The 22,636-nt window shown below is 41.9% G+C and overlaps 1 protein-coding gene across 1 annotated transcript in view; it reads left to right on the top strand.

Annotated features, from left to right (window-relative positions):
- Positions 1-15,586, top strand: part of STAC (SH3 and cysteine rich domain) — a gene marked incomplete at both ends in the record, with an annotated part of 110,422 nt that extends 94,836 nt beyond the window's left edge. Inside the window, 3 exons of the mRNA XM_084247007.1 lie at positions 7,986-8,037; positions 8,131-8,268; positions 15,488-15,586. Of these exons, the coding sequence (XP_084103133.1) occupies positions 7,986-8,037; positions 8,131-8,268; positions 15,488-15,586 (289 nt within the window). The remainder of the gene's footprint in view (positions 1-7,985; positions 8,038-8,130; positions 8,269-15,487) is intronic.
- Between the last annotated feature and the right edge of the window lie 7,050 nt (positions 15,587-22,636).

Raw genomic sequence — 22,636 nt, 5'->3', positions numbered from 1 at the left:
TTCAGGGAATGTATTAACTGATCCCATATTAACAACTCACATCATTCTTACAAGTCTATCAGGATGGTAAAGTCTGGTGCATAAGACCAGGAAGCTTGTGATCTGTAGAATGTGCTCATGAAAGGCCATTCCTGCTCACTAACAATTTTTAAAAATTAAAATCATGCTCGATGCAAACATAAAATGAATACATCAAAAATTAGTATTTGACTCATTTCTTAATGAGCGGACCAGGAGAATTCACACATCCCACATATATAGTCAATCAGGCGGTGAATTTATATGTAGATGCAAAACTGGCCTGTTGTCTAGAGTGATAACTGACTACATTCCACCAGACACAACTCACTTGCATCTACAAGAATCATTTGCATTTCTATTAATTCTCTATAATTTGCAGAGGTGTAAAAAACAGCTCAAAGACTTTAAAGGCGAGAGATGACCTGGGGGACTGTGCTAGACTGGGTACCCAAATCGGTGATTTTTTTTTTTTTGCTCATTTCAAAGTCTTTAACAATTTTCCCCGACATCCCCTTGAGTTCTTTTAGCAAGGCTGTGAGGTTACCCAAGCAAGTAGCAATTTACAGAGGAGAAAACTATGATTAGGATGATTAAATCACTTGTTAACAAGCCATTGAATTTTCTGAAGAATATTATTAAAATGGAGATTGCTGAGTTCTGCTCAGACCTAGAGTCCAATCCCACTTGGAAACCCCTATGGTTCGATGTGTCTCTGGATTCTGATAATCCACTAGATTTGAGCACAACTGTAACTTATTCAAAAATATACAGTGGGCCAGTGGTAGACCAAAACTAGAATGCAGATTTCCTGGTTTTCAGTCAGTGCGCAGTATGCTGTCGACACTGGGTTTTTGGCATGTGGCTTCTGTTGCAATGTCCTTCACTCTGCAAGGCTTTATAAACCCTCCATAAAATAAGAAAAGGAGAATGCTTGAGAGAGAATAAAACTCCCTTGGTGTCTCGTTTCCATTCTCTAAGTACATTACCACTTGGCAAATGCATCAACTTAATTAAAACTAAATGTAATTCTAATGCACCAATTTGATTTAAAAATAATCTTCACAGTCACCAGGACATCAAAATGCAATTAAGGCTATTTGAGGAAAGTCTCTGATGCATATTATGTTCTGATGCTGCACTATGTCAAGAAACCCAGCTCTTCCCAAATGTCAGTAATGTGTTTAGCAACCTCCCTCTCACTCAGATGCCTCTTTCAGTTAGGTTCTAGAGAGCGTGATCCATAACAGCTCAGGAACACTTACGAAATCCCATCCAAATGGCCCGTTAGTGGAACGTTTCTTCTCGGAGCTGGCCTATGGCCTTGGGAAAGTGCAAGCAGCCTTACAGATGCCAGGCTTTAGGGCAAAGTCAAACTGCAAAGTTCAGGACCTCCTTGTTACCTGCCTGTGACTCAGACTGTAAAAGTCTGTAGCCCAGGATGAGAGAAATGGAGAAACAGATCTAGCGAAAAATTAAGCTGTGGATCTAAAACTATTGGAGCAGTTTTGCTGGCTCCGTTTTCTGGTCCCTGCAGCTTGGTTTTTCTAGGACATCTGTTTTGGCTGAGTAAGTTTAGTTGCTGCAAGCCTGATTTGGTTTCCTTTTTACTAATGAATGGAAAGTGTAAGAAATACAAAATTATCCCAAAATACTTCCAGAGTAAAATGAGCAATACTAATGAGTTTTTACAATGTTTGTAAAAACTTGTGCTAGTAGTGTATTTAAACCCTGTCACTAAGTGGTGAAGTCTCTCTGAACCTTCTTATTTGTGTGAAAATGAAATTGATCATACCCTCTTCATTTAATGGATATTGATGTCCCCTTCCAGGCGATGGACAGGCCTGCCTGTCCTCCTCAAACTTTCAAGCATCTTCATTGCAAACAGCCCTCTGAATGGTGACATAGCAGCATAGCAGCTCCCAGACTTGCCACACCTTTGTGGTCACTGCCCGGGGTTGGGGGAGGGAATGATGTTATAAAGAGAAGGAAAAGCTTTTTTCCAAAACTCTGAATAACAACAAAGATCACAAGGTCAGAGACTATTTCATAACAATTTCTGCCAAAGCTTAAGAAACACTCACCTAGAAAGTACCGATCACTAGATCTTTGAATTTCCAAGTGAATAATTACATATATAGGAGGAGATTTGAATTTTAGGCCCTTGTTGTGCCACCTTGTCAAAGACTTCCACATATGTCTTCTCCTTCAGTCCACATGGCAACTTTGCAAAGTAAATTTAGTTCCTTAAATATTTGTTATGATAGCATGTAATTTATAAATATAATTGAGATAGCTGAGTCTTGAAGAGACATATGTTTGGGATTTTTGGAGTCAATTCCATGCTTGTTTCTGCCCCTCTAGCGTATTTCTCCTCATTTGTTGATGACACTATAAAAAACCAACTTCCAAGTGTTTCCCCTTTCAGATTACCAACATCTTGAGGGTAGTAACTATGTCTTAGCAACAATAATAGCCACCATTTATTTGGGCTTATATAAAACTGTTTTACAAGCATTACCTCATTTAATCCTTGGAAATGTTGATGGAGTAGATACTATTAATATCCTCACTTTACAGACAAAAACAGTGATGTTTAGAAGAAGCTTTTCAGCTTTGTATCCTCAGTGCACACCCAAGACTTTTTTGAATGTTGTAAAACATTCAAAGAAGACTTGATTGTCATGTAATCTCCTTCTACTCAATACCAAAGAGAGAGACAAAGACAAAGCTCCTTTGTATTCCAAAATGTTCATTATATCCCAAATATTACGAAAGCAAAGAAGACCCAAAGCATCCTGCCTTGTCCACATGCTTCCGAGGTGGGTAGGCCCTCAGGTTGTCTCAGACTATGAAGAAGGTGTTTCTCAGAATCAGTGATCCTATAAGGAGGACGCCAGTGCCTCCTCTCCTAGCGTCTGAGTTCCACAGAAGAACGGAAAGAGGCTGGCAGAGAAGGGCCTCTGGATAATTCATAGTCCACTCCCCAAGACCCTCGCCCATAGAAGACTAAACTCTCTTTGAAACATCTTGCAGAATAGTTCCTTGTAGCTGACTGGGCTCAATTTACCTCCCTCCTACACTCTGCCCACTGCTCTCCAAGTACCTGAGCCATTTTACCTGCTACTAGAAGACGTGCAGGTGCTATGTTCAAGTGGGAAATTGAGAAATGAGAGAGACAGAAGACATAGGTCATCCCATAGAGCAACCATCAGCCAGACATCAGCCACACATACTCACAAATAAACTGTCCCCTGCACCATTATGCCAGATACTCTACTTAGCTTTTGTTACTTTTTCCTACTCTTGTTGATGGCCAACAGTTGCCTCATCATTTCAAGTCTTGCATAGATCATGCTCTCACCAACCTGAAAATCTTCCCCTGGACCTAAGACAAAGTTCACCAAGCAAACAAAAATGAAGAGTGTGGTTGAGCTTCTCTGAGCTCTGCTCCAAGTAGGACACTCTGCTCTCCCTGTTAATTGCATTCCGTGTTGTGTTGTGTCATGGTATGTAAGTGGGGTTTACAGTGCAACCAGAGTACTTACCTGAACTCAGGATGCTCTGGTGGGATTAAGCAAAAGGATCTTAAGTATTTGGACACCTGACAGGTTTACCCCCAAGAATTTGGAAAGAAAGACAGAGTTATATTATAAACTCTACCACAGTAGACTGGGAACAGAGAGTCACCTAAGAGAGAGAATAGCTGTTAGACCAGAGCAGGACTTTTCTTTGAACCTGCTTGAAGTGTTTAAACTGAACAAAACAAAAATAGTTTCATGGAAAGGGACCTGTCAGACACAGAAGCAGGAAGTAACTAGAAACAGAATCATGTACTGGCAGAGTCCCAGGGCCAATCACGGAAAGGAGAATTTTAGGCATTAAGCCTCCTTCCCTTGGGGACCAATGGCAAGGTTGTCCCTATATAGAGCAGGTGGGAAGGATGTTTGAATTTAGTTCTTCGATGGAGGACAGACCACAATACACCAACACCAAGGAGTAGCAGAGAGAACAAAGTCGACAATGAGAACTCAGTGGAGAGAGAAGGGCTGCCCAGAGGGCCAAACTGGGCTGCACCTGGAGTCAGGATGGTACCAGCCTCAGCCCTAATGACACAACTAGGGGCATGCCTATGGCCCAGCAGGCTCCAAGGAAGCTTCACTGGAATGAGGGAATCGTGAGTTCTTGGGTGCTGGGCATAGGCACTGCCCCTAGTTGTGTCATTAGGGCTGAGGCTGGTACATCCTGACCCAGAAGGACAAGGGCCCAGTAAGAGAAGTGGTTAGAGGTGTTTTCCTAACCCATTGCTTAAGAAGGGAAATAACCAACTTTTAAAACTGGGTCAAGGGCCTCCCCAGTGATGTAGCAGGTTGAGCGCAGCACTGTGAAGCTGTCTGCAGCCTCTGCAGTGCTGGTTCGATACCCAGCCAGCCAGGGAGATTCCCACATGGCGCAGCAGACCTCGCCAGTCCCACCCCTCACCAGTGTATTTTTGCTGCTCCCCTCAGCAATGTATTCTGGTCCTCCTGCCTATTCTGCTCCCTGCTCTGTCTCTGGTGAGTTCTCTCACCCTCCTGTGCCTCTAGCTTGTACCTCAGTGCTCGTATAACTCAATAAATCTTAAAAAAAAATAACAAATCAAATTAACGTCACATTGGCAAACAAAGACAGAAGAGGAATAAAGGAGGCTCACTTTAAAAAAACAACTGGGTCAAAACACATTTTAAAAAAATAAACAATTATAAACAGAGTGGTTTTATCTTGCATGCCCAACTCAAGGCCCAGTGTTGACAAGAGTTCTAAATCTGAATCCAGGCTCATTGGGAAAAATTGCTGAGACTGATAGTTGATGCCTGATGGAGGCATGGGGGGGGCAGTACAAACCCCACACCAGGGGCTGGCTGGCCAGATGTTACAGTTGCCATCTAAATTCCAAGTGCTATTCTGAGCAGGATCCTCCCTACAGTGAAAAAGAGGCATAAACTGTCTCTGCCAGATGGTTAGAGTATTTGTCTAATTCCAGTAGGTGTCTACTCTTATTCTTTATGACTACATCCTGCTTATTCCCTTCCTAGCCCTTAAGATGTTTGCAATTCTGTTTTATGATTTAATTATGTTATATATACATATGTTTGTAATTATGTAACATATTATCTTTATATTATTTATGGCATATGTTCTATAATTAGGTTATACAAACACATTATATAATGATCATTTTATATATTTATTTAAATGTTTCATTATGTATTATCCATCTCTATCACTAGATTTTTAGCTCCAGTGAGGACTTTATTCACTAAAGTATACCTAATGCCCAGTAAAATGGTTTTCTCAGAGTCAGCATTCTGGAATATTTCTTGAAAATGGGTAAACTCTTGAGAGAGTTGTTGAAAAGAACAAAGAATAAATGGATGACTATAACTCGTCTCACCAGGCAGAGTCTGGCAGAGCTCTTTATAGAAAAAGAGAGTGCTGTCAGGAATATGTCTGGTATTTCTCCTAAAATTATAGCTTGGATTCCAGTGACTGCCTTGTTCTAAAGTGTGGTTTGCTTCCGTGGGTCATGTGCTCAGGGACAGTCCACCTCTGGACTGGGAAAAAGTGAGCATCTATCGAGACGCTAAAATAGAGTTTACATTCTGCCAGCATCATTTCTCGCCCTTAGGAAAAGGTGCCTCCCCCAATTTCAAGCTTTATTCCCTACTTACTATTTCCACACACCCATCAGCAAAGTCATTGTATTTGACACTAACACATGGTTTCTTAGGTTATTAGGTTAAATAAAATATGCTGGAGCCAAGAAGATTTTTCTACATGACTTTCATCCTGCCTGCTTAATTAAATCCTTCACCTGGGAAAAGAGTGATTTTCAGCCATTTCGCTTTCTGTGGCATCAGCATGAAACTGTGACTGTTGAAATATCAAAATGCCAGTTGTGTTTAATGCTTCAGGTGCAACAAGCCCGTTATATTTGGAATCCCCTACGAAGATAGATATTAACTGAGAATTGAAAGTGACAGCAGAGGAGATTGAATCAGAATAGCAAAATAAGCACACAAATCTACTACTTCTCTGGCTCCAGTCCCTTCAAATTGTCAGAAAAGACATATTTATAGGAATCATCCAGAACAGTACCGGAAAATAATAAATAATGCTATCAGAGAACCCAAAATCTAGGGAGGTTCCTGGCAGACTACAACAAATGGAATTGGATAGCAAACAATGGGGATGACCAGAGGCCTAAGGATACTCACAAAAAGACAATTTTAGATGGAGGAGCACAAGGAGACACTGAACTCACAGCACACATGTTATAAAGCATGAGGGTGACTCCAATGACTTAGTTGCATTGGTGACCCAAACTCTTCACCCCTCCCTACATCTGTACCCTTTGCCTTGAGACTTTGCAGTTCCTCTCACTGAAAAGGAGGGGCCAGTTACCCCATCTCTTGTGACCTTGTGACATATTTTACCCAATAAGGCAGATGAGACAATCAGTCAGTTCTAAACTGAGAACTTAGAGGTCTTCTATATTTGGCATGTTTCCATTTGCTGTTTTAGAACCTCTGGCATCCAACCATGATGTTCAGACTAGCCTTCTGAAGCATGAGACACGTGGAGTAGGGGAAAGTCACCACAGACCTCTGATGTTGTGTTTGTTATGAAGCATTGTCATGGCAATATACCATTGGTCCAGAGTCCCAATTGTGTTTACAACACACATTACTGCTTATAATGAGCAATGGTGGTGGTAATGGTGTTTGACTGCAGAATGAGGCTAATGCCTGTATTCTAAGGAAGGGAATCATACCCAAGGTGGTCTCTGTGTGGGCTGAGTAATCTGAAAATGAAAAAAGGATTGTGGTGAGATAACTGTGTACTTCCAGACCATTTAGAATGCAAAGGCAAAGGGAAAGGTCACTCTACTTAGGTGGATCATAAACTCACATACTCCCTCACCGCAGCTAAGAAAGTCCTCGTTTTTGTCGGCCATAATAGTGGTAGGAGGCCCCAGACTGCTGGCTTACTCTACTTTCAGGCATCCAAAAATGATATGGATCAACTGGCTCACTGCTTCTCTTAAAAAGAGCCTGAAATTACCTTGAACTTGGGAGAGATACATTGCAGATATATGCATGCAGATAGATGAGAGAGCTATGCATACAATGTATGTCATAGCAGAGAAACTCACCCTGCTAAGTCCATCGACCTTTATTTTCAGTCATTAATATAGAGAAATGACCAACACACAGATAATGAAGAAAATCCCATGATGTTGAGAAGTGAGAAAAACACAGGCCAACTAATTCTAAAGGAAACAATTCAAGAAAAGGAGATAGAATGATAGTCTCAGAAAGAGCCATTATAATATTGTATCTGCAACAGACAGCAAAAAATATGAATGAAAATAATAATGAGCCCTTGGAAGGTAATTTTTTTCTTAAAACATTTCAGAATTATAATAAACAGTAGCAAAGATAAGCGCAAAACACAAATAAGCAATTAGGAAGATAAAACTAAAAAAATGTAAGGACATTGATGGGGGAAAAGATGGGAAATGTCTAAGGAAGGTGAAAGATATGGATCTCTGATCCAGAAATTCCAATATAAGGTGACTATAAGTTTCAGGGGGGAAGGAGAAAATGAGTGAACAAAACTGAAAAAAAAAAAAGCAAACAGAAGATTTTTCCAAGATGATGACTATATAATGCAAGTATGTTCACCTATGCATAAAAGTAAAGCTAAAGATTTTTTTAAAAAAATAAATTACAAATTATACTTGTTTTTGATGTCTGACAGCTATTTTTATGGATGGAAAGAACTCAAAGTCATGTTTATTTTATCTTTATTTATTTTAGGATTATTTTTACAAGTGAAAAACTATTACTTTCAACTTTAAAATTCCATATTTTTCTTGTTTTCCTCCTCTACTTCCCCACCCAACCATATACTCTTTGTTTTAGCCCAGGAGACATGATTACTCTTTTAGAGGACTCCAATGAAGACTGGTGGAAAGTAGGTATTTCTCCTTCTATAAAAAATAGTCATTTGGTAACTAATTATAATGAATGCTACCATCGTGATTACATGCCTCCTTTTTCCTTTCAGGGGAAGATTCAAGACAGGATTGGTTTCTTTCCAGCCAACTTTGTTCAGAGAGTACAAGAAAATGAGAAGATTTTTAGATGTGTTAGAACCTTCGTTGGATGTAAAGAACAAGGGCAGATAACAATGAAAGAGAATCAGGTGAGTAATACACGGAAACACAGACCAGGGATGACCAATATAGAATTTTAACAGTTGAAAACAAACTGCAGTACACAAAGAATCTGAAGGAGTAGGGTTACATTCAAAATATTCACTTTGAGCAAAGGTATCCTTACTCTAATTTTAATAGTGCAGTGGAGTCTATACATACAAAAGCAAAATATTAAGAAGCTCACCTGGTCATATTGTTCACAAGAGGAAATGTTCGGCCCACAATGGTTGCTGGGGGAGACTATCAGTTTCCTGTGCTTTTTCCCTGAGACCCACTGATCTCTGAACTAGGCAACTTCAATTTAGGTTCTATGCTGGTCTCCACCAGTGGATGGTTAATCCTTCATGGTTTCTTGGGAATTGCCTATTATCTGCTGCTGTGTTCCATAGTTCATTGCATTTATCACCATCACAAAGACACCCTCCACTTCCTTCATAAATCCTAGTGGACATGAATCCACTCATTTTGGATAGTGATTTGGTGACATGTATTAAGAGCCACAGAATTGCTTCACCTCAGAATACATTAATTCCATTTTCTATAATATACACAAGAAAATAATGTTTAATAAATTGGGGAGAAGCTATACCAAAAAACTAATCATCACAGTGGTTTTCATAATGGTGAAAATTGGAGGTTAGCGCAGTTGTACAGCCTTTGACTGCATAATGGTGAAAATTGGGAACAATGAGGTGTCTGACCAAAGGTGATTCTTTGGGAGCTAGTATTAGGAACCAGGACAGTTGCAATAGCATTATGATAATGTTATGGACAAAATACTGGAATCCAGACCCAGATCCCACTCACCACTCTCCCAAGGTAAACACAAAGGAAGAGGGAAAAATAGGCCTGCCCTCCTTGTTTTTATTACTGGAAACATAGTGAACCAGACAAGATCACAGGCACCATCACCACCACCACAGGCCTGTCTAACTCTCAGCATCCTGCAGCCCCAGATGGCCCACGGGGAGCAATAGCTCAGAAAGAGTGCAGCAAAACTGGTGTAGGAGACAGGAAGCCCTCCTATGAGGATCCAGAAAGGAGAAAGCAGCTGAACAGATGATGATATACCCCTGGGACATGGGTTCTAATCCAGCCTCCTCCCAGGGAGAACTAAAGACAGACCTAGACCAGGAAAGAGAAGAATGATCTTCAAATATTGCATTTCCATCTTAAATGCTGGTTTTATAGATAGAGACAGAATAAGTTAAATATTAATGATACAAAGGTAGGGAAAATTAATTTAAAGATGGGGAAAATTGGAAAGTGTCTTTAAGGATTTTTTCTTTTTCCATTTAAGTTACTTTCATAGTGTAAATTTTTTGATTAAATTTATAAAGAAGCAAAATTAAAAATACTCAGTCTTATCTTTTATACCTAACAATATAACAATACAGTGTTGCTGTGATCTTCTGGGGTTTCTGTCTTACACAGACCCACACATACTCCATACACCCCTCACACACAACCACAACCCACCAGTACTATATCTAATTGTAGTATCGGCTTTTTATTTAAATGCAAGACCCCCACAGGGGTGTATGTTATCTAATGATTGTGGGTTATTAAAATCTTTACTACCCTTAGGAAATTAGGTCACTGGGCTCTTGGTTCCACCCTGGTTTTACAGTTTTACTAGAAATGGGAATTCTTCCTATTTACAAAAATTGCTTACAAGGTGAGATTGCATTTTGAAAATTACACAGCTTCTCCTTTACCTGGTCCATTACGAACAAAATATATCTTTATGGAGATCAAAAGTTATCACTAAACTGTCATGAAATATATTTCATTTAATATCTCCTACTCCTTTTTGCCCAAAGTTTCTCCTTTTCCCTGGAACTGGTGTCCCCCCACGATACAGAAGCCATCTTCTGTCTATAAATTGCAGTGGCATCTGAGGGACTCGCCTCTAAACAGACTCTCTGGGCACCACCATCACCCAAACCTCTCGCAGTTATCTTTTTGGGGATTGTGCTGGCTGTTTCGGTGTCTACTTTTTCAGGAAGAATCTTTTATCTCCAGCCCTTAGTTTTATAAAGAAGGAAAGAACAAATTAATACTGTCTGTCCCCCACTTTGTCATGACAATAATTGTTATAAGTATCATGATTACTATATGTCATTATTGAATAAAATCATACATATTTATATTATTTAATAATAATAAAGCTTGCCTACCTATAACTTATTTGAGGATCCACACCAGCCCTATGAAATTCATGATTATTCACTGTTTACATTTTATAAATGAGGAAACAAAGACTCATAGAAGTTATGTGCCTTGCTCAAGGGGGAAAAAACCTGGCTTGTGGACAGACCAGAACTTTACATAGGTTTGCATGCTCCGAGTCAATGCCTTCTCCCAAGCCAAGTGCCCTAGACAGCGAACAAACTCTCCATAGTGAAGCACCATTCACATAGCCTGGCCCCCAGGAAGGGCAAGGGTCATAGAAGCAAATGTCTTTAGACCAGAGGGCTCCTTGAAAACAAACTCTTGCTCCTGCAGCACCCTACTGAGTCATTCTTATTTCCAGGCAATGGAATCATTCTCATCAGATCTAGACCCGTCTCCAGTGTCACAATAACCCCACCACCCCATGAAGCAAATGGGCCCTTTTCCCAGCTGGATTCCGTGCCAACACTCCAAACTTCTCTGTTTACCCAACAACATCCTGCCTGTTCCAAATATTTGCTAAGTTTTTTGAAAAGTAAATTAGGGTAGGATGTTCCTCTTTATTGACACGGCATTATTAAATAGCTTTGCCAGCACATTTGATTGTTTTTCTCAGAATAATCTTGTTTCCCATTTGAGATTAAGCATTGCTTTTATGTTATTAAAATACACATCAGTGGAACCAGAAAGCAAATTAAAATGTGTTCAAGCTGATCAGTTTCCAGAAGTAGAACATCTGTTCATTGACTCCACCAATTCCATGGTCTTATTCCCCAAAACATATCTTTCCCAAGACTGGGCCTCATACCTATATTCTCCAACCTCAAGGTTGAACAATTTACTGGGGTGAAGGCAGAGGTGAAGCAAACAACCCCAGTGTCTCCAGCTAGACATGTTCAAGATACAACAGAGTATTTCAGCCTGAACCTGGGAGCAAGTGGATCTGCCCATCTACTTTATAGCCAAGGGCTGTAAATGCCAATATTTGTCCAGCCCAGTGTTTCTTACTGTGTATCTTTCAACCACCTGAATCAGGATCACCTGGCACCTTATTAAAAAATACATTTCCCCCTAAAACTATTGAGGTGGAAACTTTCAGCTTAAAGATGGGGGATCAGGTTCTTTTACAAACTCTCCAGGTGTTCAGATCAAAGGTAAAGTTTGAGAATGACTTTAATTTCCATTATGTCACTTTTAAGCTCCATTGTAGTCCTATAACAGTTGAAGACACTTTTATTTCCAATTACATACAGCTCAACAAAAGGCACTGAGTTCTCTTGATCCCCATGCAAGTTCTCTATTTTTCAGTCTTTGTCATCAACATGGCAACCCATTTTTTTTTTGAAAATGTCAGTCACTTGAAAGAAAATTTGCACTTTAAAAATCTATTAAGACAAAAAAATTGAAATTTGTCTCCACATTAGGGTACTAAATTGTTTTACTAAATTGTGCAAGAACATAGCTTCTAGTGTCATACAGACATGCATCCATAGCCTATGTGCTTTTTGCAAGGTCACTGCTGAATGTCAAGTTCTCACCTATAAAATCATCATGACTCTCCCTCTTGATGTAGGTGTGAAGGTTAAGTGGGATCAGCTGTGCCAATCCCCACCCCAGTACCTCGCCACAATGGTGCAGATCAAGATCATCGCCTTGGCACCATCACCATTCAGAGGAAAGCCTAAATGGGAAATTCATCTGCAGTGCCCAATGCCACCTAAAGTTACCTGATAAGCCACCCAAAATTGCCAGAATGTTATTTATGATTCAAAAAATATAAAGAGACAAATGGCCATTAGCAGGGAAACAGAAGAAATTTGATTTTGAAAATTTTGAAAATAAATGCAATGTATCTCTTTGATTAAATCAAATTTCTGCCTCTGGGGTTGATTTGTCCCATAATTATTATATTAGTTTTCCACAGAGCTCTTGTTTCCAAATAGAATTAAGTTATCCTTTTGTTGTGAACACAACTAGAGTTGCATTGACACAAGAGTATGTTTGCTTCATTTTTGAAATTTAAAAAATATCCTTATTAAATCAACTTTAAATATATGAAAGCATTTTTTAAATTCATCCATATTCCAGCCATTGCTATAGAACTATCTTCAATCATACTTTGTGTTCTGTCAAAGCTGTTAAGAAAATGGATAGACTATTTTTAGATTATAAAACTATAATACTTATTGAAATAAAATGAGAAAATGTGGGGAAAAACAAAAAATATATATAAAGAAGAAAATAAATATCATAGAAAATTGACCCATCAAGGTATGATCAAAATAGGCTTTTTGATGTATTTTCTACCAAACCTTGCTTTTAATTCATCCTTTGATCTCATAGTAATTTATTTTCCCAACATATTTTTTAACTTAGTCACTAAAAGGCCATCCAAACAAAATTTTTAACAATTATGTAACATTTCACTGTGTAGAACAGGGGTTGACAAATTATGGCCCATGCATCAAATCTGGCTCTGTTTTCACAATAAGTTTATCAGAACATTACTACACTCATTACGTATGATTTAGCTTATGTCTGCTTCCATGCTACAAAGGCTCAGTTGAGTCACTGCAACAGAGATCATGTGGTCTGCAAAACCTAAAATATTTAATATTTCGTCCTTTACAGAGAAAGTTTGCCAAACCCTAGTCTCCATGTAAAAGAATGTTTTTAAGTATTCCCCTATCACTGGATAAATTCAGCGTTTTTTAATGTTTAAACTATTGTTAATAACTGCAATGAGCAACTTTAAACCTAAATCTTTCCCCCTAAGCCTGATTACTTCCTTAGGATGTAATTTAGAATGTATCAGAAAGGAGATCAAAGATTTTTTAGTTTTTGATACAGACAGGCAGTTGTCTTCCAAAAGGCTGTACCAATACATACCCATAGCAGCGGTTTATGAGACTGTTCAGCTCTCCACATCCTTGCCCAAACTGAACATTACTCATTTTCATATCTGTCATTTTGGTAGAGGAATAAATTTCATGTTTCTATGCTTTTCCTGCATGGTTGGGAAGACTGAGATTTTATCATCTATGTATTGGGCATTTGTGCATTGCCTCTTACACTGTTGAAAAAGTTTCCTTTTAAAAATATTAACACCTGGGGCCTCCCCGGTGGCGCAGAGGCTGAGTGCTGGGTTGCGAAGCTGCCTGCAGCCTCTGCAGCGCTGGTTGGATCCCCGGCTGCCCCCCGGCCACCAGAGGAAGGTCCCACATGGCGCGCAGACCTCTCCTGCCGCCCGCTGCTCCCCTCAGCAGTGTCCTTCGGTCCTTCTGCCTGCTCTGCTCCCCGCTCTGGCTCTGGTGAATTCTCTCACCCTCCCGCGCTTCTGACTGTACCCAGTGCTTGTATAAATAAATAAATAAATCTTTAAAAAAATAAATAAAAATAAATCCTAAAAATAAACAAACAAATAAATAAATAAATAAAAATATTCACGCCTGTTCTGCCTGCTGGGTGGACAGATCAAGATTTGTTGAAGTGAGGGGAAAACTGGACTAGCCTCAGATGTCTTCTGGCTGGAAAGGGAGAAGGAGGGAAGAGGAGGAGAAAGGAATGGAAGGAGAGAAGGAGAGAGAGAGGAGACAGCAAAGGAGGGGAAGGGAGAAGCAAAAGAGCTGCTTTGAATAAACATGCCCATCTCCTTCCTCCTTAAAGTCCTTTAACATCTAACTTTTGGTTTATACCAAGTCATTTTTGCCCTTTCCCGTGCTGCAGAGCCCTGATAATCTGTTCTCTGGTCTGTCTTTATCACCCATGACTCAGGTCATCGTAACTGAACTGATTGAATTGACCCAGTTCTCCTTGCTGGAGATTATTCTGGCGGTAGCTCGTGACCCACTTCCAGTCCATGAGAAGGTTGGGTCAGCTGAGGGACTTAGAGTGCGTAGCATGGCTTGAGTTTCCTGCACATTCTTGCCTTTGCCAGCCCTTCTGGATTCATCTCACCCCCCTCCCACCCCCACCACCCCCCATATTTTGTCCTAGCTGCACTGGTCTAGGCAGGCAAAGTGCCTCCACCTGTTGATACCTATTCTTTGCCCTCAAATACTTGGGGAAGTATTTCTTACCTGCTGAGCTAGATCACATCATGCCAATAGCTTCAAAACTCCCTTCTTTACATCTGGCCACACCAACCCTTATATGCCCCGCAGTGGCCTATAAATGACGCATACCAAGGTCACCCAAATGGATTTTTTTTTTTTTTTTATAGAGGCATGCTTTATTTATTTGTTTGCTGGTTTGTTTGTTTTGTTTATACATGCACTAGGTACAGTCAGAAGCGCGGGAGGGTGAGAGAATTCACCAGAGCCAGAGCGGGGAGCAGAGCAGGCAGAAGGACCGAAGTACACTGCTGAGGGGAGCAGCGGGCGGCAGGAGAGGTCTGCACGCCATGTGGGACCCTCCTCTGGTGGCCGGGGAGCAGCCGGGGATCGAACCGGCGCCGCAGAGGCCGCGCGCAGTTTCGCAACCCAGCGCTCAACCGCTGCGCCACCGGGGAGGCCCCACCCAAATGGATTTTAACCACCTCTTTTTTCAGTCCAGTGTAGGTGATCTTACTCTGGAATATGGGAGATGTTGGCATCAATTTGCTTGGGGCCAGAAATGAAATCATTCCTTTTGACTTTTCACGTGCAGAAACTTCCGAGCACATTACTGGGGTGTGCTGAATGGTGGTCATTATTTTGGATCTTTAAAATAATGCATTGAGGGCACATCATGTGCAGAGTACCAGACTCGGTGAGCGCATTATCCCATCTGTCCTCATGGTGGCCCTTCAGGGAAACACTCATTATTAATTCCACTTTATTGATCCTTATTTAGAATACCAGAATTCATATCTGGAGAATTTCAACCCTAGCATTCTGCCTAGTTTTTTGTCAAAACTTTTTTTCACAGAGCCATGATTTACCAACCTGCCACGACTCTCCCTTTTCCAATGGGGTGTCCTCTGGCCTCCTGCAGCCAGGGGTCCAGCTTCTTCTCATTGACTCATTTGATTTTTCTTTCCTTGGCATTCAGATCTGCGTGACTTCTGAAGAAGAACAAGACGGCTTTATCAGGGTCCTCAGTGGAAAGAAGCGAGGCCTCGTGCCCCTGGACGTCCTACAGAACGTCTGATTGCTGCCCTGCCCCCTTCGCAGCAGCCTCGCTCTGCCACAGCGCCTCATCTCACAGTGTTGGCCCAGAGGGCTGCCCGCTGCCCGGGCCGCCGGGGGGAGCAGGGAGACAGAACTCGGGAGCTGAGACTGCAGGGCAGCCGCCAACTGGAGGGTCCGCCACTCAGCACACCCAGCTGCCCCGGGGTGGGGATGAGGCTGACAGTCAGCTGAGGGAACCGAGCACTGTACCTGGCCCCCGACTCAACTCTCTTCCCTGCCACCTGGTCCAAGTTACCCCGCTGGAATGTGCTCCAGCTGGCGGTGTGACCCCAGTGTGAGGCTCAGATCCACGTAGCCACATGTGGGTCTGGTTCCAAATCTTTGTCCCCAGTGCTGACAAACCAGCATCATCACGTCTGAGATTCCCAGTCTCTCTGCAGAGCACGGGGCAGAGGTGCCTACTTCCTAGTCCCCAATACACCAGGACTCCCCAAAAGCCCTCCTCACTTTGGGACTGTGCTGTCTGTCCTGGCCCCCGAGAAAGGCCAGCAAGTGTGTGTTAGATTCGAGGGCTACATCAGTGTGGCGCCCACTGCAAAGACCTAATCTGCCCAAAGATTGCTGACAAGGCAGTCCCTCCTGCTATACTAGTCACCAACAGAGGTGACAGAACAGGCCAAGATACAAAGGGCAAAGTTGGGTAGGGTGAGGTAGAGAGCTCTGATTTATTGAAGATCATGCAGCCCTTTCCATTATGAAGTCCTGTCCCCAAGGAGATAGAGCTGGGGAAGAGAATGTGGCCACAAGGCGCAGTGATGTGCTTCATTTTCATTTCACATCCTCTAAATGGGGGGGCAGCCTTTTTCCCATACCATATCTTGTAGGACCCTTTTGGAGGTTGATACCACCTTGCAGGTAACCAACAACTGCATCTTAGGAAAAATGTAGCCAAATTGGAATCCATTCTTCTTTAGTGCAGTCTGTTAAACCCAGCAGATATAAAATGGAAGAGAATCCTTAATGCTTCATCCCTCTGAAAGGAGAGGAACTCGGGGTCTGTTTAGCAACTAGAGAGGTCTCTATACTCTGTACATGTACTAATGTTTACAAGAATGCAATATACTGTGATGCCTTCCTCTGCAAGACGCCTCCTAGCATTCAAACGTGCATCCTCTTAGTCATTAATATGGTTCAATGTCAATTCACAATGACCTTGGAATCAATGCCAGTTTGATTTGTTTTCATACAGAGCAATAAAATCATTAGAACAATTGGTTTTTAAAAGAATTAAGTGGCTGCATCCTGTGCATGTAAGCATTATTTCCCAAACCAAAGTATTAGTCTCCATTCATTTCTTTTGCTACTGCTCAGCCTGAAGTTGGGAGCAGAGATGGGATGGTTGCTGGTTCACAATAGTTTGGATGCCTTACTCTCATTTTAATGCCAGCATCCAGAAGTTCAACGTGCATAACTGAGTGTACAGAGTCAAGATGAATTCTTTGAGCACCAAGGTGGATGATATGACTGCCGTCTGTATAATGGAATGCTGGAGTACAAATGCTCTTTGTCTCTAATTCAATATTCCATTTAATAAAGACAACACAGTGGCTGGAAAGAGCGTAGAAGAGTATGTGTCTTGAGCTCTTACTGAAGTTTTCTGGTACAGTGGTATCATATCCATGCAAATTTAATTTGCATTAAAAAATAGGTTTGCCTTTTGAAGTTGAACAAAAGGAGGCTGTAGGAGCCAGCCTCCAAAGAGGTCCCCCAGTGATCCTGCCTCCTGATAATCTTGCCCCACTACACCCTGATAGCCCCTCTCTGTTTACATCTCACTAAGATATCTATAAAATATTGAAAAGGACATAAGTGCACCATCATAGTTAAACTGACAGCTGGAAGACAGTCTATTCTAGAATCCCAGTCTGCAGGACAATAGGAGTAAGTGGGATCTGTGTCAGAGGGGTGAAAAAGTCAGGAGGAAGAGTAGCTGTTCTGTGCTCTGAAGGCTTTAGCGAATGCTGACCAGCAGGGCGTAGGCTGATCTAAAAGAAAATTCAGCATTGCCCGAAATAGCCTCCCTAGGAAACTGAGTGAGCAGGTGTGCTGCACAGATTTATCACAAAACAAAATTCTTACAAACAACTCGGACAGAAAATCAAAGCTAATTTAATGACATCCTGTACCAGTGTCTTAGATTTTGCTCAGTTGCCATTCTGTTGTGTGTTTTAAACAACACCTGGTGTTTCTGACCCTCAGAACATGTTATTTTTCTTAGCTTCCAATGAGGAGTTTTAAATAATCCTCAGTTTTCCTGCAGGTCATAGAAATTTTTAACTATACCTTGAAATTTTAACAAGAGAATAGCAACTTAGTTTATAGTTCCTTTTTAAAAATTAAAAAGTGACAGATTTTTTTAATCATCTCATCAAATTTAAACAGCTATGAAACATCTTCCATGCCTGCATAGAAGTCAGGATGTACTGAAGTCCTGGAAAAGTACAAGACCGATTTCCAAGAAATATTTTCAGATTTCCTTCATAGGTTTCTTTTTTTTTATTCAGTTGGTTTTTGTCCCACAAAGTCCTTTATCTAACTTATTTATTCTTTTAACTGAGCTAACATTAAGACCCTCCCCATCAGGAACCACCACTCTAGGGCACCCACCACCGTGACACCCACAATCCATCACCAGAGTCCACTGTGCTTCTCTCTTTTTTCCATCAGCTTCATTTACCTTGGTTGTCAGGTTATTCACCTGACCCCTTCTCTCCTTACATGACATTTTATTTTCTCCCTTAAAGCCAGTTTCTTAAAAATTGTGTGCTTTGTTTGTGTTTTCATTCCTTATCATGATTTAAAAAATAAAATATATGACTTTTCCCCTGAGGTCAGCTTTGACCATGCTAATGTCCCATTGGATTCATTTCTGTAATTACTCTGTAATTACTTTTGCTTACTCACTTAGTTGTGTTTTTTTTTTACTTCATGTACATATGTGTGTGTATGTTGGTCCATAAAGTTTCTGTTCTGAGAACTAGCATTTTGTCCTCTGAATTATGTGTAATCTTTATAAATATTCAATGAATGTTGGCCATAAAAGAAAAGTCAGTCAGGCCTCCCTGGTGGCTCAGGGGGTTGAGCGCAGCGCTGTGAAGCTGTCTGCAGTCCCTGCAGTGCAGGTTCGATCCCCGCCAGCCACAGAGATGCCCACATGGCGCGGCAGATCTCTTCTGTCTTGCCTGCTGCTCCCCTCAGCAGCGTGTTTAGGTCCATCTGCCTGTTCTGTTCCCTAGTCTGACTCTGGTGGGTCCTCTCACCCTCCTGTACCTCTGGCCTGTACGACAGTTCTTGTATAAATAAATACATCTTTAAAAAAAGAAAGAAAGAAAAGTCAATCATACAAGTGCATACAGTTCAATAGACATCTACAAATAAATACTTAAAGTATTCAGGTCACCTGTGTGCTCTAAGACAGGAAGTCGGGTGTAAGCAACCCGTGAGACTAAAGTGAGAGACCCCTGGCAAAGACTTCCAGTCCTTAGCACCAGTCCTCAGAAGAAGGAAATGCCAGCCCGTACTCCACCGCAGTTTCCCCTTCCACATTTAGGATGAATCACAAAGATCATTTTCTAAGTAAACAATCTTTTTAACTGCCTGGAGAAAACTGTAAAGAAGCCACTGGCTTTATTATTATTGAAGTGACATTGCATAAGGAAGCAACTTTTAAGTGAAGAGGTTCCAAAAATATTTGTGGAAAACTTCAGTGACAGGTCAGGAAGCTTTGGCAGAGTGAAACAATTACAATGATGAAGCAGAGATCACTGCTGGGTGACGACCCCAGCACAGTGCCAGTGTGTGCCACCTGCTAACTGGTAAGGGTGAAACTCACATCATGAAGGGTAAAATTTATTCATACCCAAGAGTGTCTAATTCTGGACATGGTGAATCATAAGCTTCTGGATTGAAGACATGGTTCTTCCTTTGATCTTTCTAATGGTTGCTATTTTTGCAGTAAAACCAACAAATAGTTCTGGAGTCAGTGTATTTCAGTCAATCCGCCTCTTCTGTTCCCCACTCTGTCTCTGGTGAATCCTCTCACCCCCCACACCTCTGGCCTGTACCCCAGTTCTTGTATGCATAAATAAATCTTTTTAAAATAAGAATAATGAAGGTTAAAATATCATCAAAATGGAAGCAAATATACAGACAGCTTCACAAAAAGTAGAACAAGGATTTTTAAAGTGTAGATATCCCGTGACTTGGGCCAGGTGCCTATCATATTCATGAGGCACTTCACAAGTGCCTCTTTGCTACAGAAAGATCAGAAACATGATCTCCATGAATTACAAATGTTGCTCTTGCAAATGACCAAACTTCGTCTTTCATTCTTGTCCAGAAAGCAAGCTCTGAATTCAGCAAGATGGCCATCCTGGGAGTCGGTGGAATAGGCACCCAAATGACCCAGCTCCCTCAATGAGAGAGCTAGGATTTTATGAACGTGAGGGACATCAGGGCTTTGTATTTTCAGGTCCAAGAAGGTGCCAGGCAGTCAAGGCTATAGGACTCAAGATGCGTGACTCTCCAGGAGGGTGTGTTCTTAACCATCAGCACATGTTTGCTTCTGATACCGCCATCAACCCCAGCAACACAGAGAATTTTATAGGGATGGAGCACAATCAATAAGCCAAGGTCCCAGGAACAGAGGTGGGGCCAGTTAACAGTTAATCATGAGGAAGGGGGAGAAGAGAGAACAAAGGGTGGTTAGAGTTCATTCCACTTATTCCTCATTTTTAGTTTAGGGGAGTCTTCTGGTTGCCAAATGCAGGGATTTGGCTACACTTTGCTCCCTTTCAATTACAAGGGAGAGATAGGAAATCTTCAATACTGGAAATCAGTTTTATAGCAAACATAACTCTTACAGACATGTAATATTAAAACCATAAAACCCGATGCAATGAAGCTGGGAAAGGCAAATCTTGAGCCAGCGCTGGAAATAAAGAATTCTGTGGGAAATGCGCACAAGAAACGTGCTTTGCACTCACAGAAGGATCAGCCATCTGAAGAATGTTGTGTACTCCACAGAAGGGGAGTAGACATCGGTGGCAAGGACTGGGCTAGGGGGGCAGTAACAGAAGCAGAGCTAGACTCAAATGAGATTCCAGAAGGGGCAGTCTGGGGTGGGGGTGGGGGAGCAGAAGCAGGCAATAAATAAACTAGTACAGAAACTTGTACAATAAACTAGTACAGAAGCAAAACGGGGCAGGCTATGTTCTCAGAACTCTCCAGGAGAGATCTCTGTCTGCTGAAGGAAGAAACACTTCAAGACTTTTTTGGAGTCCTCAGGGAACCAAGTGGAGTGACAACAGATTGATGATAACCTGACTTGTGGGAAGAGCAGTTCCTGCAGGCCTTCAGTTTTGCAGTGGCAAGCTGGACGCCAGCTGAGTCTCCTGCAACCCTAGCAGAGTCCCTAGACCTTAGCCCATTGAGGCCCATTTAAGACTGACAAATGTCAGATAATACATTTGTGTTAGTTAAGTCACCAAATCCGTGGTCATTTGGCATATCCCCCATGGCCGATGATGTCACCCTGCCACTTGGGAAGGTGGAGAGATGAAAGGAGAAATTAACTGAATCTTTTTATTGCGCCTTAAGAATATTGCCACAGAGGACCAAAGCCTGCAAACATGGCTTAGGAAGAAAAATGAGTTCCCAATAAGCCAGAATAAGCCAACCAAAAAGCAAAGAGAAAATCTAATAATATGGTCTTAACATGGAACCAATATGGGAAACAAGAGGCCCAGCAAGAGTCTGGGGATGAGAGGTGGACAGATGTCACAGTCTGGCCAATAGGGCTGCAGCCAAGGGCTTTCCGACCAGGCCAGTGGACTACACAGAGGACACAGATGCAGTCCTACTTAAAAAGCAGTGTCATTGGGTTTAGGGGTTCCTGAGTTTGGGGTTGCCTCAGTCCTTGACTATGGTGTAAGAATTTACAGCCATATCTTTAGCAGAAGCAAAAGCAAAGTTTACTTAAAAAGAGAAGAAAAGGACACCCAGAGAAAGATTCCTGGGCAAGCGGAGTCCTGGGTAAGAACAACTGCAAGGGAATTGTGGGGCTCAAGTCTTAAATGGAGTGCAGGAACTGTTCACTCCATCCCTTCCTGGGGTGCAGTTTAGCAGTCCTAGCAGCAGCTTGGAGCAAGGGAGAGCTTCTGCCTGAGTTGACATGGTGCCAACCAGCTCCACACTTCCCTTGGGATGGGAGGAGAATTTGGGGACTTTTTTGAGGTCAATTTCAAGGAACTGGCCTCCCTTCCACTCCCGTGCTTCTTGCTCCCCCCAGGCATCGGGCCTGACTGTAGGTTGGGGTGAGGACTGTAGGTTGGGGTGAGGACTGCTTTCTCCCACAGGGCTTTATCAGCTCTGCAAGCATCTCCCGGGATCCTGGTATATCTGGCCACTTGATGTACTTTAGGCATTGCCCTCCCTGCCCGCCACGTCTAACAAACAAATTCCAGGACACACAAGTGTACACACATACACACACATTCTCAGGCAGAATTTACATGGGTTCCTGATAAAGGTTTAAGCAAATACTGGCTCTTTGATTAAGTTGAGTGGTCTCAAAGGTATTCCTTATTTTCACACAAGAAGCAAAGCCTCATTGTCTCAGCTTCTGGAAGGCATTCCCTAGGGATCTCTGGGCCTGCATCTCTACCTTTCTTCCTCCTCTGACCCTGTCCTCACCACCACCAGAGTACAGCTCAGCCTCTACAGAAATGCCCCAGCCTCCGGAGGCAGCCACACGTCTCTTGTATCTTGCCAACTTTGTAGCCTCAGCAACGAGTGTCAAAGATTTTCTATTTCTCCCGTTTCTCTTTCGCCCAGAGCGGAAGGGCAGATTCTTGTCTCAGTGACCTCTGGCTTCCTGTGGTTTGGGGAGAGCTAGAGTGAGCCAAAGACTCACTCTGGGCCACCGATGGGATCTGGTTAGAAGATGAACATTTCCACTCCCGCTGCAATTTATTTTTCAAATATACTTTATATTTCAAGACAGAGCAAT

The sequence above is a fragment of the Talpa europaea genome, assembly GCF_964194135.1.
Source record: "Talpa europaea genome assembly, chromosome: 11".
NCBI classification, from domain to species: domain Eukaryota; kingdom Metazoa; phylum Chordata; class Mammalia; order Eulipotyphla; family Talpidae; genus Talpa; species Talpa europaea.
Note: the sequence above shows the minus strand (reverse complement) of the source record. Positions and strands in the feature narration are given on the sequence as shown.